The sequence below is a fragment of the Rhopilema esculentum genome, chromosome 16, assembly GCF_057945365.1.
Source record: "Rhopilema esculentum isolate cy_ngs chromosome 16, ASM5794536v1, whole genome shotgun sequence".
In the NCBI taxonomy this organism is placed as follows: Eukaryota; Metazoa; Cnidaria; class Scyphozoa; order Rhizostomeae; family Rhizostomatidae; genus Rhopilema; species Rhopilema esculentum.
This window is the reverse complement of record NC_142830.1, coordinates 6,439,182-6,455,847: the sequence shown is the minus strand read 5'-3', so window position 1 is coordinate 6,455,847 and position 16,666 is coordinate 6,439,182. Positions and strand designations below refer to the sequence as shown.

The 16,666-nt window shown below is 35.7% G+C and overlaps 2 protein-coding genes across 2 annotated transcripts; one reads left to right on the top strand and one right to left on the bottom strand.

Annotated features, from left to right (window-relative positions):
• The first annotated feature begins 5,118 nt into the window (after window positions 1-5,118).
• LOC135681957 (radial spoke head 1 homolog) lies at window positions 5,119-8,615 on the top strand. Its single transcript, XM_065196640.2, has 4 exons — window positions 5,119-5,310; window positions 6,695-6,878; window positions 7,543-7,785; window positions 8,313-8,615. The coding sequence occupies exons 1-4, from the start codon at window positions 5,260-5,262 to the stop codon at window positions 8,495-8,497; spliced, it is 663 nt and encodes a 220-aa protein (XP_065052712.1). The 5' UTR covers window positions 5,119-5,259; the 3' UTR covers window positions 8,498-8,615.
• A 1,650-nt stretch (window positions 8,616-10,265) lies between these two features.
• On the bottom strand, window positions 10,266-16,050 carry LOC148958247 (uncharacterized). Its single transcript, XM_065196644.2, has 6 exons — window positions 15,897-16,050; window positions 13,797-13,830; window positions 13,411-13,494; window positions 12,647-12,847; window positions 11,731-11,805; window positions 10,266-10,460 (listed from the first exon to the last, which is right to left on the bottom strand). Exons 1-6 carry the CDS (start codon window positions 15,954-15,956, stop codon window positions 10,426-10,428), a joined length of 489 nt encoding a protein of 162 aa, XP_065052716.1. The 5' UTR covers window positions 15,957-16,050; the 3' UTR covers window positions 10,266-10,425.
• Window positions 16,051-16,666: the final 616 nt, after the last annotated feature.

Below are 16,666 nucleotides of genomic sequence, written 5' to 3'. Positions count from 1 at the left end.
GAATTGAACTGATGACGCCCAATTTGAAAAAGCGTCGGTAAGTGAGGCAATGGTGAAAAAGAGGCTCATCGATTTCTCGAGGCTCCGGTACTCAGGGTATGGAGTAGGGTATAGGGTATCAGAACAACATACTTAAGGTACTTTGCACGCAAACATAGGTTGCAAAAAGTCTTAGGGGAGAATTTTGCCGTTCATATCATTGTTAAAAGGTACTTGTTCTGAAATTGAATCGTTAGGAACATCTTGTTTTTAACTTTATTTTCACTCTTAAAGAGTTTTTGATTTCTGGTTCTTTCATATAAATAATGGTACTGTTCTAGCCCTAAAGCAATTCTTTGATTTCACTAAAAGAAAGCTACAAAATCCTTAGCAATATAATATTAAAGACAATCCAACAGTTTTTTGTCAATGTTGAATTTTATTCTGCATACTAACCAGTTACCAACGTACAAGGCTTTCTTAGATCTAGCCAACTGATTGTCAAGATAAAACGTATATTTTTTTTCGGTATTTATCAAAAACCATCCTCATTAAGGAAATTACCTATCAACCTTCATGTCGAAAAGGTTTATTTAAGCTATAGAGGGTAATCGTAAGATGGCCAAGCTCGACAGCCCCTTTTACCAAGGTAATTTAGATCTACCCTCTATAATTGCTGTTGCTAACTTGTTTATTAATTGACACAATCGTGAGTAAAGCAAGGAACTATTGAATTCACTTTATATTTTTACAACATTTTACCCAAAGTTTCAGAGTTCTTCCCGCTGAGAACTTTTGTTTTCAAAGAATATGTGTGTGACAGCATGAACAGTTGTAAGAGAAATTTTTGAAAGCCACTTCGTGTCATCAAGTAAAGAACGGGATTCATAGCACTGTTGATGACAGCCATAAGCAAGCAAAATCTTCTAAGCCATGGTATTCCAATCCTGTAACCAACTGTATAACTCATCCTGTAAGAAACCAAAGGTACCCAGAGTGCAACGAACAAAACTGCAATTTTGATGCAGAGCTTTGCAGCATTGATTTCTTTGAGCAAAGATTTAGCAAATTTGATGCTTTTTCTGCAACTTTTCAACGACTTCATGCATTCAAAAATGCCATCAGTGCCATTATTTGTAGACAAGTCCGAGAAAAATCGTTGACGACCTTCTGATACCAAAATGAGCTCATTTAAATACGTAACATGCTCCCTAATTGTTATGTAGAGGTAAACGTTTGATGTGAACAAGAATGTTGCTCCCACGGCAAAGAAACCAAATAAAATATATCCTCTCATTCTCAGCTCGACCATCCATGAATAACGCAAATATACAACTATCTCCTGTACTGTCACTAACCCAGGCAAGATCCAACTTAGGCACAGTAGTTTTACTATCCGTTTGCCTGAGAGCAAGCTTTTGTGACGAAGTGGCATCTTAATGGCAATCAATCGATCAAGCGTCATTATTCCAATTGAGAATATAGATGTAAACATGCTCCCAAATAGAGGAATCACTCCTACCATTTTATAAACAACCTGCTTTTGATTGGTTATCAGGGTTGCTGCTAGAAGGATGCAGAATATGCCAACAAGGCTGTCTGCCAGCGTCATTGACAGCAAAATCTTGTTATTGTTGCGCCTCAAAAGTTTTTTGTGAAACTTCATGAACATTATAGCGAAGATCGAGTTCAACGCAAGTGAAACAGAGCCAACAACGACCAGACTCCAGTGAAAAGCATTTCTTTCCACATATGCAGACATATTTGGCACTGTTGAAGTCAGGGTTTTATTCAGCATCTTCAAGGGACGATAGAAAATACCAAAGAAAGATCAAATAGCTATTTCAGTATATCTATATTCAATCGTGGAAAAGTCACATTAGTTACTGACTCAGGTCACTCTTTAAAGAGTTCAATGTACCAAGCCACTTACTTAACAGTGTTTTGCATCTCTTTGCAATCAAAGCCTCTGTGGGCAGTCGTATCAAACACCTAAGGGTCTTTCCATTACATAGGTGTGATTTCATTAAATTAAAAAATATCAAAGGTATTACGTTTCTGTACCAGTGGGCTCTTTAGGTGACAAGCACCCATAAGTGCTATTCAGGTAAAACAATATCACAACTACATATTGGTTCTAGCTGAAAATTCAGAATCGGGGGTGTCTTACCAGCTTTTCGAATGGGACATCCCAGATTAATGAAGAAGTACAGTTTTAGTTGTTCAGACAACTGTGAACCTTTTTTATCAAACCGTTTAGCAAATACGTTGATCTAAACGGATTCAAGCAGTTTTTATTCACAAATCTATCATATGGTTTCAGTGGCGTAGCGTGACTTTTTCAACTGGGTATTCTCTATTAAACAAAAGGGTGGGGCAGGGTGTGGCTTGATGGAAATAGGAGGGATAATAGGAAGATTAAAAGGACTAGCTATTGACAATTTATCTAATTTTCTTTCTGGTTCGGTTGGCAAGTACTGCACTATCAGGGCATTACTACTATGAAAACGATACTTTGCTAAAAAACTCAACGCAAATATACTCTTCGAACTCATTCATTGCATCAAAATACCACTAACCATTTCATCAAAAGTAATTCAAATCAAAACGTATCATTGAAAGTCAGTAAAATTTTGCTAGTCGAAATATGTCCCAATAGTTGTTGTTGAATCCTCTAAAATTTGCACTGATGTAAAGAGGAAGTAATTGTAAACACCTTCTCTTGATACCTTAATACAAAAGGGCTTTCGAAAGTTATTCACATAGGGCATTACACGAGTTATAAATATTTTGTGGTATGCAGAGGATGCAGTCTAGACTTTTTCTTCATGGCTTTATCGTGATATTTTCAATACAAGGTAATGATTGAAAGAATCGAAGGTAATGAGACGAGACTGCACAATAAAGCAAATAAATAGGCTCGAATAATGCAAACAAAATAGGCCAACAATATAAGTGAATGCACCAGGCAACTATAAGGATATTATCCAGGCCTATCTGCATTTACTTTAATTCTATCACATAATACAAACAGAAGCATCCCTGATTGACAAGCAATTTCAAGAGGCACAGATCTAAGTCAGTGTAGCATTATGTAGAAGCCTACCTTTCCTTTCCCACTTTGCTGTTGGTAGGTTAAGATTAGGGGTCAAATGAGAGAATGATTATTAAACAGTAATACGGGCATTGCAATAGCTTTGAATGAAGTCATGTTTACTGTTTTCGATGAAGATCCACTACTCCAACCGCTCCGACGTCCATTAACTGTTTATATCGATCTCAAAACGAGACTATTTTGAACCAACTTTGAGGCTGTACGCTGCATATTTCTCAGCGTACAAGACCATTGTTTTAGCTGATTAACGGCAAATATTATTCATGGAAAGGAGCATTTTGATTGGTTAAAGAACCGTCTAGGGTATTCACTGCGTATTCATGACCGATCTCCATTCAACATGAAGTAGCTCAATCTTCAAAATTAGCTTCAAAGATCTCCCAGCTTCTCTATGCTTCGCAGCGTTATCGTTTCCATGAATTTCGTGATATTTTGTACTTATACAAAATGTAGAATATCGAAGGTAACGAATTCAACCAGAATCAATAGCCCCAAAACATTTTTTAGCTATTACAATTATACGTCGTATTAAAATTTTTTCTGAGAAATCTCAGGGTATTCACTGAATACCTTGAATACCCGGACGCTACGCCACTGTATGGTTTTGCAACAAATGGATAATATGGAAAGAGTAGTTACTCCTAAGCACTTCAAGTCACATTGCTTCCTAGTCAATTAAGCTTTGGAGAAACTTTTTCGTAGTTGATCCCTGACTACAATTCCTTAGAAAAGTGAATGTAACTTCTAATTTGTGGCCAGCCATCAACACAGAGAAAGTCTTCCACCAAGATGCAAATACATGGTTGAATTGTACGAAATTCGAAAGGAAAGTCCTTGATACGTTAAAAAAGGGGTGCAAAATATAGCATAGAAAATTTCGATATTTTGTGAAACGGTTAAGATTTAGTTTTCGATCTCTAAATTTCCTGATAGTTAAAAAAAACTTGTCAAACAGAGAAATATATCAAAGATAAATTAAAAGAGTTGTTACTTCCAATATAATTTACATTTCTGATATTATTTTAACTTTTCGACGATCGCCAACAGGGCTTCTGAGTTTTGCATCTATGAAAATTAAAAGGCTTCTTTCGACCTCCTAAGCAACTAGAGGCTCGCCACGAGAATGAAGAAAATAATTTCTAGAAGAACCCAGGACCCCAACCATGTTTGAAAATAAAGATCAGCGGAAATCTTTTGTTACACTTAGATTTTCCATCGAAGTATTTTCAAGAAAAATATTTCTTTAAATTGTGTAAATCGTCAGAGAGAACCAAGTAAATAGTATCAGTGGTGTAGTGCTGTCAAAAGGGGGGCTCTAGCACAAAGTGTTGCAAAAAACAATGGAAAAAGTATAAATTTGCCAATTTTCGGCACCCCTGAGCCCCCCATAGCACTACACCCTTGTATAGTATATATTTATATTTAGATATGTGTAATCTAAGCTGCTACTTCTTGCGTTCGCTGTTTTTGTAGGATTTTCATTGGTCGAGACAAAACATCACTAAGCAAGGCTGAACAGGACTGGGAAGAATTGAACAAGGCTTGACAAGTGGTGAAACCAACTCAAAATTTAACTGAGCAAGAACTATCATAATTGTTGACTGGGGCAATGCCAAAGATGACACATGCAAGGGGCACTAGCAAGGGAAACGGAGAAAAAAATGTATTGCTTTTTAAATCCAAAAATCAGCTGGGCTGGGAACTGGATACATAATATGTATAAAACCACTATGAGCGCTTTGCAAAACCATGTCTTAATTCTAGCATTCCCCCATTAAATATTTAAGGTATATGGATTTCGTTCTGAATAATATCTCAATGCATGTCAAGAAGCGGCGACAGAGTCTCATTAACTCCATGAATAATTCAGCATACTTTTATTCCATAAGTCGTGCATTTTCTTTCATGTGCAAAACCCATCGACAATAGCGTTACTGGAGCATGTAAGAGATTCACTAAACCTGATTGTCATAAAGACAATACGGCTTTTGTAATTTGCAATTTGTATTCAAATTATTATTCGCTAGTGAAAGCAATTAACCGGTCAAAGAATGGTTACTAAGAGACCGTAAACAACATACTTGGTTTATAGCAAAATTCTTCCATGATTCGCAGAAACCTAAAAACTCTCCGAAAGCATTTGCAAAAGAACACAAGCAGTAAGGATGTCTGAAGTTTCAGATGACTTTGATGAAGACGAAGGAGTTCATTTAGGCGTATGTAAACAAATGTTACAATGTTATCAACTTAGGCCCATTTGTGATAGTAATGCTTCCCTTTAAAGAAAACACATCTCTCTGCGATTTTCTGATGCTAGAAAAGTTGTTAAATGATATTAGTATAAAGCATGTATTTTCTATTGTGTTGATTGTACTTTACATCCACCTACCGCAAGATATTTGTATAATGTATAATCTTACGATAACTCCAGGTTTCTTCCATTCAGTTGGGTTAAGTAATTCTACGAGCATCTATTCTATTGGCTGACTATATTTTGCAACTTCAGTTTTAGCAACTATATCGTAAGGTTTTTCAATTTGAGTCTATTCCCGCGTTAGGAGTGGCACTCGGTAGACACAAACATATCAGAACATCCCTTCAAAATATCGAAGATGTGTTTTTAATTTGAATTTAATGCAATTCGTTTTCGAATAACAACATAAGATGTGTTTATCATATGAATTTAGAAAGTTTTCTAAACTTTGAAAAGTTGTTACCACCCATAATACATATGATGGTCCACTTGGCATTCAACCCAATAAATCTGTGTCTATAAAGAATATTAAAGCTGTTCCCTTAAACTTCCATACTTCGATCTCTGTTTGTAGCAGCTTCAGATAAAATTATTTGTCCAATCAGCTATTTGCTTGGTTTATCTATCTTCTTTATTTATCATACATCCTTTATTCATTTGTAATAAAATAGTTCCAACCCTACTGTATGGACTGACATAGCCTGAGTAAAGACTTATACAATCTTGAGTACGAGGTTGGCTCATGGTTTGATGACATTTGTCAAATGTTCACTTTTAAATTAGCTAAAGCAAGATTCAAATTTTAAATCCTTGAAATAGTTCAAATAGTTCAAAAATAGTTAAAATCAAATTTTTCATAATAATCTTTCAAGGCAAAGTGATTGTCATATTTATTCAAGTGCTGAGGAACAGAATTTTGCATTTATTTGAAATATAACTATGTTATGTGTATTATTTATATTCTAGGTAAAAAATCGTATATTTTGTTCGATTTTATTTAGGGAGGGGTATAATTACTCAAGAGGATATAAACTAATATTCCACTTCATTTTTATTTGCTTGAATAGTTAACAAATGCTGGATTTGGAACAACCCATACATTTGTTACAATGTAAAAGGGCAGTCAAAAACATGTAAATTTAAGCAAAAGTGTTATCCTATGTAACATAAACTTGTGTAACATACAGGGATATATGACCTAAACTTGAGAGTATCTTTTGGTTCTTCTGTTACACGTGAGTAAAGCTATGTTTTTAGTTTTTGCACACAAAATGCAAATATAGCTGAACTGGCAGCAGTTTTTTGTAGAAGAAAAGTTTAGTAAACAAAACTTGTTTTTAACATAGGACTACGAAGGGGACAGAAATGAAAATGACGAAAGACATGGGTATGGAAAGGCAACACTTCCAAACGGGGATACATACGAAGGACAATATCAAAATGGGAAACGTCATGGACAGGGAACATATCGTTTTAAGAACCTAGCAAAGTATGTTGGGGAATATACCAATGGAAAAAAACACGGACAAGGTAGGTATCAGACCTCATTTCACCACCTCAGCAAGCCACGTTTTACCATATTTAGGCCTGGACCATAGAACTGGATATTCAAATGAATTTACCCCTAAATAATGCGTACTATGTTCATCAGTTGTCAGTGTCCAAATGAATTGAACATTCCACTGATCATTTTGCCGAACAGCTGAAACTTCTACTGAGCACTCCACGAGAGGTTCCTACTCAATAAGAGGCTCCTGATCGTACAAACGTTAACAATTAATCAGAAAAAGGCTGTCAATCCTTAATCTGAGCATGTGTATACTGGAAAAACGTTTTGCTTTTGCTAAGTTGAGTGGCCAATTAACTGAACATACCACTGTACAAGTCTTGTACACCAAAATCATCTTTGTCCCCAGTCAAACATTCACTGTACTATGTTCCACTGTCTAGCAGGCTGTTTTTATTATTGCGCTTCAATGTTTAACGTTGTTCAGTTTAATTGAACACTACCAAAGCAAATTTTAGTATACATTTGTTACTAATATTATATTCATCGTTAACCCTTGCACCAAAACTTTGATATTTTGTGGAAGTTTCTTTCTTAAAACTATGAATTTCTTATCTATATTTGTGCCATATGGTCTTTAACCATTGCTTACAGTTTGTTTCATATGTTTCCATCCTCTCAATTCAGGCACTTTCATATATCCTGATGGATCGAGATACGAAGGTAGTTGGGTTGATGATCAACGCAATGGTCATGGGATATATCGATTCGCCAATGGTGATACTTATGAGGGGGACTGGTACGAGCATAAGAAGCATGGCTACGGAGTGTACACGTACGCAGCAACAGGAACGAGCTATCGAGGAATGTGGGAAGCAGGGAGAAAGAAAGGACCTGGAGATGTCGTTCATGCCAATCACAAGTTCAGTGGTACGTGGCTTTTAAATATCATTGCCAATCCACCTTATTTGCAGGTCTACCTTTACCAATCAGACAGCTTTCCGTAAAATACCTCAAGGCAAAAAAGCGAAGTTAAAAGAGAAATACTTAATACTGAGAAGAAAATATTTTTGTTCTAGCGATAGTTAAAGTAAAACCAATTCCTAAAATTCCCTCTGCGTTTCCATGAAAATATAACGAGCCCCTCATCCCACCGCACCCAGGGCAGGGCTGTATCTGCTTTTTTGGTTTAAGGGCTGAAGCCTTCCAAAAAACTAACATCTTCTGCTTCCAATGAACCCTCGCCTTTGTTCCCATTTTTCTCAAACAATTGTGACCCCATTAATTCCTTCCTTCCTATGGCACTGGCACCCTACCCATCTTGCGCTACAGTTCTCATGCTCTGCTTCTGTGTCTTAGCATCTGGTCATTAAGAATTTCATAACTAGAGATCATTTTGATTCTCTCTCTTGATGGTATAAGGAGCACAATATTGAAGCTAAATTGTCACGTTGCAGGTCGTTTTGAAGATGACTTACCCAAAGGCCATGGAAAATACCGTTTCGACATTGGATGTGAGCTGTTTGGCGAGTATACTCTCGAAGAGCAGGTTGTACAGGGGAATAACGATGATGACGAACCTATTTTGATGACTAGGCCCAAGTGGATAACCAATGGCAGAATGACGCTTCTAAACCCTTAGTTCCGTTTTGTGTAAAAAAAAGCATCATAAGTGGAGTGCAAAGATCTGCATCGTATTTGTGATCTTTACTAACATTGTAGATAAATTATTGGATTATCCTGGTTGAAAGCCTTTAAAAACAAGACTGACTCTCTCTTTTACTTTATTCTAAAATGTGTTCATCTTTTCTTTTGCTGTCCGCTGCTGTTGCCATAGTTGTATCAAATATCAGCTTATAATAGAAGCAGAATAGGAATAATGCACGTGTTGCAATGTGCATTTGGCAAGGTTTGTTAAACATTGTATACCAGCATTTAGGGAAGGGAGAAAGAGTAGTTGGAAGGTGAATATGTAGTGTGGTACGAGGAGGAAAGGTAGGCAGGTAAGAAAGGCTGTTGGAAGTTGGAAGGCATTTTAATAAGCAATATATAGGCCTAACTGACTTAAACAAGTTTTTTACATTATCGTGAACATCTAATCGATTCATCCAAATTTAAACGCAGATTGGAACAGTGCGTGAGTGTATAGGGGTGAAATCTAGTTACGTTATGTTGGTTATGTCAGCAATATCGGATGTTGATGATCTGATACAATTTTTCTGGTCAAGTATTTTTTTCATGCATAAAAATGCATAGGTCTCCTAGACTGGCTAAAGAACAAAAATTGGTATGACTCCTTAGAAACAGAAGAATATGGTAGAGGTAAGGTTAAGAGTAGAAATTCTCACCTTTTTAAAGACAAAGAATATTTGTATTCTTAGAAAACATGAACGCCTCTAGAACGAGGCAAGGGACTCACCAAGAGAGGTTGCTATTAAACTTAAGATATGATGAAGATGAAGCGGAGATTGAAATTTCGGATATTTATACACATCAATTGACTTTTGAACTCTTCAAACTAAGTATTTGAAGTTTGTAAACAATTTACCAAAGCTGTCAAAACTCGAGCTAAAAATCACTAACAAGATGTTAGTTTTGAAAATAATGCTGAAAATTTAGGACGTTCACTGTGTAAAAAGTCTATGTAAAATAGTCTATGTAAAAAGTTTTACATTTAGGAATTGGAACTTCAGGACTGAGACTAAGATACAAATTTCTAGTGTACCAGCAAAAATAAATGTATCATAGTTTATGGATCATCATCTTTAGTGATCTCTGATCTCCTTGTCACGCAGAATTTTCAGGGCTTCTAGGCAGCTATGTTTCTAGCTATTTTTCACAAGTTTGTAGCTTTAATATTCCTAGTTTTTGGCGTAGTCTGCTACGTGCTATTAAGTATATAATATCTTTCTTGCTTTTTTGTTGCCAAAATGGATTTTCAAAGACCTGAGGCTGACCAAGTAACGACTGTCTTCCTGAGACACACTGCCTTTCTAAGTAGATTTAAAAAAGTTGTCACAATCAAAGTGAAATTTTTTAAAGAGGAGACAGATTTTGAAAAGATTACATACCGTTTCGCATGAACGAATATATTCTTTTTGCATTCAGCCTGGCCACCCTTCTTTTGACTAGCCTTTTGAAGCATTTAGATCAGTTTTTTCAATGATCTTCCAAATTTTTGATGTTTAGTTTTTCGTAGTTCATTTAGCAAAAGCTGACGTGATCGTCTTTGCGCCTCCACTGTTACACTTAACTGGCGCATTACCTTCAACAGTCGCAAGGTTTCATTTCCTAAATGCTTCAATTTTGGAAGTGAAAACCTCCGCCTGCATTTGTCGATTTTGAAAAGAAGATTTTAAATCAACGAAACACTTTCACAGGTTAAACGAAGAAGAAATTGTTCGTTTCCATATTCATTGCGATTAAATATAAATTGAAATGATTACATTGAAGAATGCAACGACTGAAGATTACTTTTGATAACAATAGTTTAATTCTATAACTTAATTGGTATTTAATGCTGCATTAGTGTATAGATAGATATATGCTCATATTATATTTCAGCTTCAGTTACTCAAAGGCTTGCTTCCATCTGTTTTTTTCCTCTACAAAAAAAATTACAATTGTTACGAAATGTTTAAATAGTCAAAACATTTGCTTATTTTTATCTTAATCGGAGGATTGCTTTTCTTCAAACATACTTGAGAAAATGAACAAGGTTATACCAAGAAAAAATCTTGGTTATACTCAAGACCACCTTATGCATTATGTGTCGCTCAAGTTTCTAAAGTTTCACTCAAGTTTCTTAAATGTCGCTCCCGAACAATCCTTTGATAAAAATTTCTGAGGTATGGAAATTCCTCGAATTTGGGGAAAAAGTTTGGGGTCGGGACTTGAAGATAGAGGCTTATTTTGTAGCAGCCAAAAATTATTACCAGGATAAATTTTCTTTCTTTATTTTATGCTGGTCAGTGTGCTTAAAAATGCAGATATATTGGGACAAGCCTATCGCTGTCGAGGCAATGGGCTTATCTTATTTCAAAAATATTTATTTAGAGGGGGGGCTTATTCGAGGAGGGGGCTTATTCGAAGGCGGGGGCATATTCGAGGATTTATGGAACACAATGCCAAAAGATCAACAGAAAAAGGATTTACGGAATAAACTTGCAACAACAGGCATGTATGCATCTTGTCTCGAATAAAAACATTTTGGCAAGGAAAAGCTATTTATAAAATTGAGAAACCTCATCCTCAAAATTGAGAGTTACAAGAGACTAAACATCTAGAATCACGAATAGGCATGTTTCTATTCCAGCCTTGAATGAAATTGAAAAAAATCAGGAATTGAAATGGATCCGTATGCTTTCCTTTTGACCAGTTGTACTTAAACTTTTTAGACCACTGATCACTTTACAAATTCCTCAGATTCTTTTCAAAAGTGTGTATGCCAGACAATGCGCGAGAATTACTATTACTTCAGGATAAGTAGGGGACCATTCTCCATAAGGTAATGGACATGGAATAGAAGTAAAGACTGGGAAGATCCTTATTGAAAGTTATGTAGTTTTGAGATTAATCAGAATAAGTAAGATTTGATTTATGGGCTATAGATTTAAATGTGTGCGATTTGTCGATCTTTAAATGGCCTCGATGAGAAACAGACGTAAAATGAACAGGGTAACTGGAATAAGAATGTCCAGACGGATATTTTCGAAAAACTTCGCATCCTGGGACTTCATATTAGTGATTTCAGAGAAGGTATGTATGTAGCTTTACTTCTCATTACTTCTCATCTGTCTAGCCCTTGATTAGTATCATCGACCCAATGGGTCAAGTTTGACAATTTTTGAGAACTTAAAAGGGCACGTGACTGACCTGCTTTATCCTTTGACTCATTATCTCTTAACAACCCAAAACTGGGCAATGGAGGAAACGTCCGTGGAGCTACGTCTGAAACAAAATGGTTTTGCAATTGTTAAAGTTTAATCCGCAAGATGTCACAAGGAAGCAAAAGCCATGGAGATGATTTAATGCTTGTAATCATGTATGATGGAAAACAAATTGATTGAAAACACACGAACGTTTGCAAGCATTTTAAAGGCAATCTGTCACGACGTTGATTGATTATAAGAAAAAACGGATTCTTTATTGTTTCCAGTCCTCCTTTAATTTATCGCATTGTAAAAAATATGGCGGAGCGCTGGAATTGTGTTTAGGCTATTGTTCCAGCTATTGTTCTTGTCAACCAATCCACAACGAGACAGATTGCTTTTAACATTATGTGAAAGATGCCAAATCGTTTTGAGACGTACAGTTTTCAGGGAGTCAGCTATTCACAGGACTGCTAAAGATACATTCCTTCTGCGTAAGATTAAGCATTTATAAAGACTTTAACAAAATGCAAGAAAGAAGAAACTAATTTCCTATTTTATTGTTTCCTGGTTGGTTTGGTATCAAATTTGACACATATAATCAAAATTTTTTAAACAGTGAATGCTTCACGTGTTTCTGGCATTGAAGAATGAAGTCACAGTGGTTGTTTTGAAAAAATAGAGAAAGGGAAGACATGGAAAGGAAATGTGTCAGCTATTGATTTCAATTTGATTTTAAGCCTTTCAAGACATTTGTTTTTGATCAAGTCAATAAAAAAAGATGGTCACAAAAGATTAAAGGATTCTCAAAACTTAGCTTCTTTAATGTACTCAAGGCAATGACCAATTCTGAACTTGGCTTACGATTTCTTATATGAAATACGTTGTGATAATGGTACAGTAATGTTGATTACTCTTACATGGGCATTCCTTGCAGCAGCTGTTTTTCAGTTGAACTTGATGTTCTACAGGGCAAGAAAGGTATGGACAATACATCTCGTAGCATGTTGCAGACTTGGCACCGTCCACACTTTTGCATGTGCACCCGTAGCACTTGTTGTTTTTATGCAGGAGAAAACTTTGCCCTACTTCGTATACGTTATTCTTCTCATCCATACAGGCTAGGGAACAAAATATAGAAAACATCATTCACTTTGCTTTTAAATTTTATGTAAAGACATTTGCAAGGTATTAAGAATATAATTTAACGATTCGATTTGTAAATAGCTTATGAGTAAGACGGTTTTTTAGAATGTTTCTATCTTGTAAGGCAAAAAGCAATTGTAAAAATTATCACATAGAGATCTATCTATGTATTTCCATTAATCCCTTTAGATAAGGATGAAATGAAGAACGCCTCGAGAGAGAATCGTCTTTTTCCTTGATATTTTGTAAAGCAAACCGATTAGTACCTTTTTCAGGCAGTTTGAATATTTGAAGATAGTTTCCAGCAAAAGAGAGTCCAGACAATTGGTGCACTTTGATAAACAAAATTAAAAAGGAAACACCCTTATGGACATAGACGTAGTAACTACTGCAAATTAAAAACAAGCGAATTCAGCTATCAAAATTACTGACGATAGCTTGGCAGATAGGCCTTTATCATCCTTCCATATTTTTGATCATGAGAGCACAACTATTTATTTGTGACTAACAAAGTACCAGGGCAGTCAAAAACTCTTACCACAGATAGGACAGCAGGATCCACTGGGCACGTATGTTTTATGGCACTCCGTGTATATTGGCGGGCATGTGACATCGTGGCAAGCTAAGATTTACAGATCATGTCAACTGATATAGAAAATGCAATATCGGTCATAGAAGGAAGGTAGAAGAATGACAAGAAGTAGAGCAGATAAGAAGATTGAGAAGCAGAGCAGACAAGAAGGAATATCTAGTTGTATTAAATTCAATCAAATTCAGACTTCATGTTTAAACAATTCAAAGAAATTATAAATGATTCTTTACCATAAAAATTGAAATACTTGCCAAAGAAAGTTCAAGAAAACTAATATAAACACTCTAAATGAAAGCTGCAGCCTAATGTGAGAAAATGAATTATTCACTTACGGTCAATAACTATCGGTTCAGGTGTTACCAAAATCTGGAAAAGAAGTCATTCAAGGATGGATTTTCTAACGAATATTCGCAAGAGACGACAAGTAGCAGTAAAGGCCGACCTCCACTTGGCCGCGCGTACGGTGCGACCAAGTCAGCGCATGCCCAGTGACTCGGTATGATGCAATATTCTTGCCCGTCACGTTCAAACTTTGTATGCTTTGAAAGTAGAACCTGGTTCTACTCTCAGAGCGGCCGCTCTACGTACGTCGGAGATTATCCAATCAAATTGCAAGACTTGGTGACTTGGCCGCACCGTACGCGCGGCCAAGTGGAGGTCGGCCTTTAATCTTAATAAAATGACAGTTCTAGCAATGCAGGAAAGGCAATTCTGCAGCAAAACGACAAATGAAATAGGCTATGTCGCTGTATCTGGTCTGATACAGAAGGTGCCAAGTAGTTTTTGACAAATCGTTACAGTTCTGACTTCACTGAAAAAACCCCTTATTGAAATTCATTAAAAAACAAGATAAGATTATGGTTTCTAGCAATTCAGATCGAGCTCCGAAGAAAGGGTAAACAAATTTTGACTTTTGTAGTACTTTTTTTATAATTCATCGACAAACTTTATAATGTTTGCATCTCTATAAGTTTATTATTCTTGATTCTACTCTGATTAAAACTAAGATATTTTCTTTCTTACCAAAAGAAAATAAACACGGAAAGCAATCTTCGCAAAGTATCTGCTTTGCAAACTTATTCTTGCAAGCTACTTAAAAAAGTTGCAGCAAAATTAGTAAGCAAGAATAGACTTTGCCAATAGGAAATAACTTCATTTTTCTTAATATCAATCAACAAGAAAGACTTAAGACAAAATAAAAATAATTCAAATAGTGCGATGAAGCAAAATCAGCTTGTAGCTCAGCTTGTATTTAAAGTGGAAATTAGACATTCTACCTGTTATACAGAAGTTATCACAGTAAGCAATTTCGCAAGTGATTTTACGCTGAAAAATTGTGACAACCAAAATCCGAACATAATGATCACAGCTTAAAGCCATAAAAAACAAAGTTTTATTTATTTTAAACAAAGCGATGATTTCAGGGAGCCCGCATATCGTTTGCATATCAGGGAGGCAGCATCTTCAACCGACTCGAAAAAACAACCCGTGACGAAATGTTAACTTTTCTATTCAAAAAGAAACTAAAACTCTCGAAGTCTTTGGAGATGTCCTAGAAGAAACGCATTTGAGCCTGATGAATTCTTATCCTTTAACTGTACATCAAACTATCTTAATTTCATAAATTCAACATTTTACTACACTTTTATACCTCAATTTTAACTACAATGATTGTCAAAAGGAATACAGATCCTTGAAGGATAACAGATGTCTGAACAAGTCAACCTGTAAAAATATCAGTTACTTATAGTTGGCTTTGAGACAAATCTTAATGTTAATAGTTCTCGCACAAATCTCTTTTAAAAACTCTTAGCAGTTCGTACAAGTCCGTTAAATTTGTTAACCTCTCAATTAGTTCTCTTGGCATCTTTGGGCAATCATGTTCTACCTTTACAAATATGCTGGACGATCTTGGTGTTGAAAATTCTTTTCGTCGCTACATCTATCTTGGTTTATCAAAGGTTATAATTCGATGCACCTGCTTTATATTTTGCCGTAGAAACAAACCTTGGCCTAAACCAGAGCTTCTTTCCATCTAGTATTCTATCTCCACCTATACCACCACCACTACAATCAATATTGCCATCATCAACATCGTCGCTACTTTTGTCATCCTCATAAGCATTATCAACATCGTCACCATCGTTACATCATCATGCTTATATTTATGCTGTGTACAACCGTTTTTTTCCTTTGCATTTGTAATAGTTTTGCTTCAATGTAAGTGTGCGACATACAAACTACCTTGTAATAGTGAGGTTTGTAAGTGTTATGTTTTTCATAATGAACTGACAACTGGTTTAAAGAAAGATTGTTATTATTATTATTATCATCATTATTATCATTATTATTCATACTGTTGTTTATCTAGAAGTATTACAAAACGAGAGATCTTGTTTAACACTTATGCACTATGTGGAGAACGAGCTTACCTGATATGCTGAAACAACTAAAAACTGGCAGAGAAAGGTGACGATGAAATTAAAGATCATTTTAACTTGTACTGGGTCTTCTTATTCCTGAATGCTGATGTTAGTTGAAGATAGGTTTTCTGCTCAGGGAAGGGCACATTTATATAGCTCTTTTTATCATTGACATCAGACGATGACAAAGATGTTGATAAGAGAAACTGATATAAACTTGAGCTGCAACAAGTTTGGCTTTACAAGCAGGACGTGATTCACACTGCTTACAATAAAAAGGTTCCGTAAAAACCATAACATCGCCTAGAAGTTATATGTTAATCTTCAGCTGACAAAGCATTTAATTACAAGAGACATTTCCTTTTGATTCTAGAAACTTGTTAGCATAGCATGGCGAATCAAAACAATATATTTCATGTTATCAAGCACGAGTGTCTTCTTCCTTTCTATCGTTAAAGCTTTTATATGGTCATTTCATAAAAACAGCAAATGTGAATGACAAATTCAATTTTTATTAGAAAGAGCTAGCTGTCTGATCAATGTCTACAAATTGATTTCTTATAATGAGAGTAGTGAGGGTGACTAAAATCTGTAAGTTTTCATCAAGGGGTGATATCAACAGAGGCCTATTAGAAGTCGCTCTTTTAAGAATGTTCTAAAGGGAGAGGGGGCTTTATCCCAGCTCTTGCTTCGGAAAAATCTCATCCCACGTGGACGTTTTCTAGCCTTCTTCGCAGTGTGAAAGTTCGAAGACTCAGTCCAACATTCATTTCAGTCCC

Excerpts from the sequence above, each read along its gene's own strand:
- LOC135681957 (XM_065196640.2), top strand. The coding sequence starts at position 5,260 with ATGTCTGAAGTTTCAGATGACTTTGATGAAGACGAAGGAGTTCATTTA. Across the intron at positions 6,879-7,542 it reads TGGAAAAAAACACGGACAAG|GCACTTTCATATATCCTGAT; the intron begins GTAGGTATCAGA and ends CTCTCAATTCAG. Across the intron at positions 7,786-8,312 it reads TGCCAATCACAAGTTCAGTG|GTCGTTTTGAAGATGACTTA; the intron begins GTACGTGGCTTT and ends GTCACGTTGCAG.
- LOC148958247 (XM_065196644.2), bottom strand. The coding sequence starts at position 15,956 with ATGATCTTTAATTTCATCGTCACCTTTCTCTGCCAGTTTTTAGTTGTT. Across the intron at positions 13,495-13,796 it reads TGAACCGATAGTTATTGACC|CTTGCCACGATGTCACATGC; the intron begins GTAAGTGAATAA and ends TGTAAATCTTAG. Across the intron at positions 12,848-13,410 it reads ATCCTGCTGTCCTATCTGTG|CCTGTATGGATGAGAAGAAT; the intron begins GTAAGAGTTTTT and ends TTTGTTCCCTAG.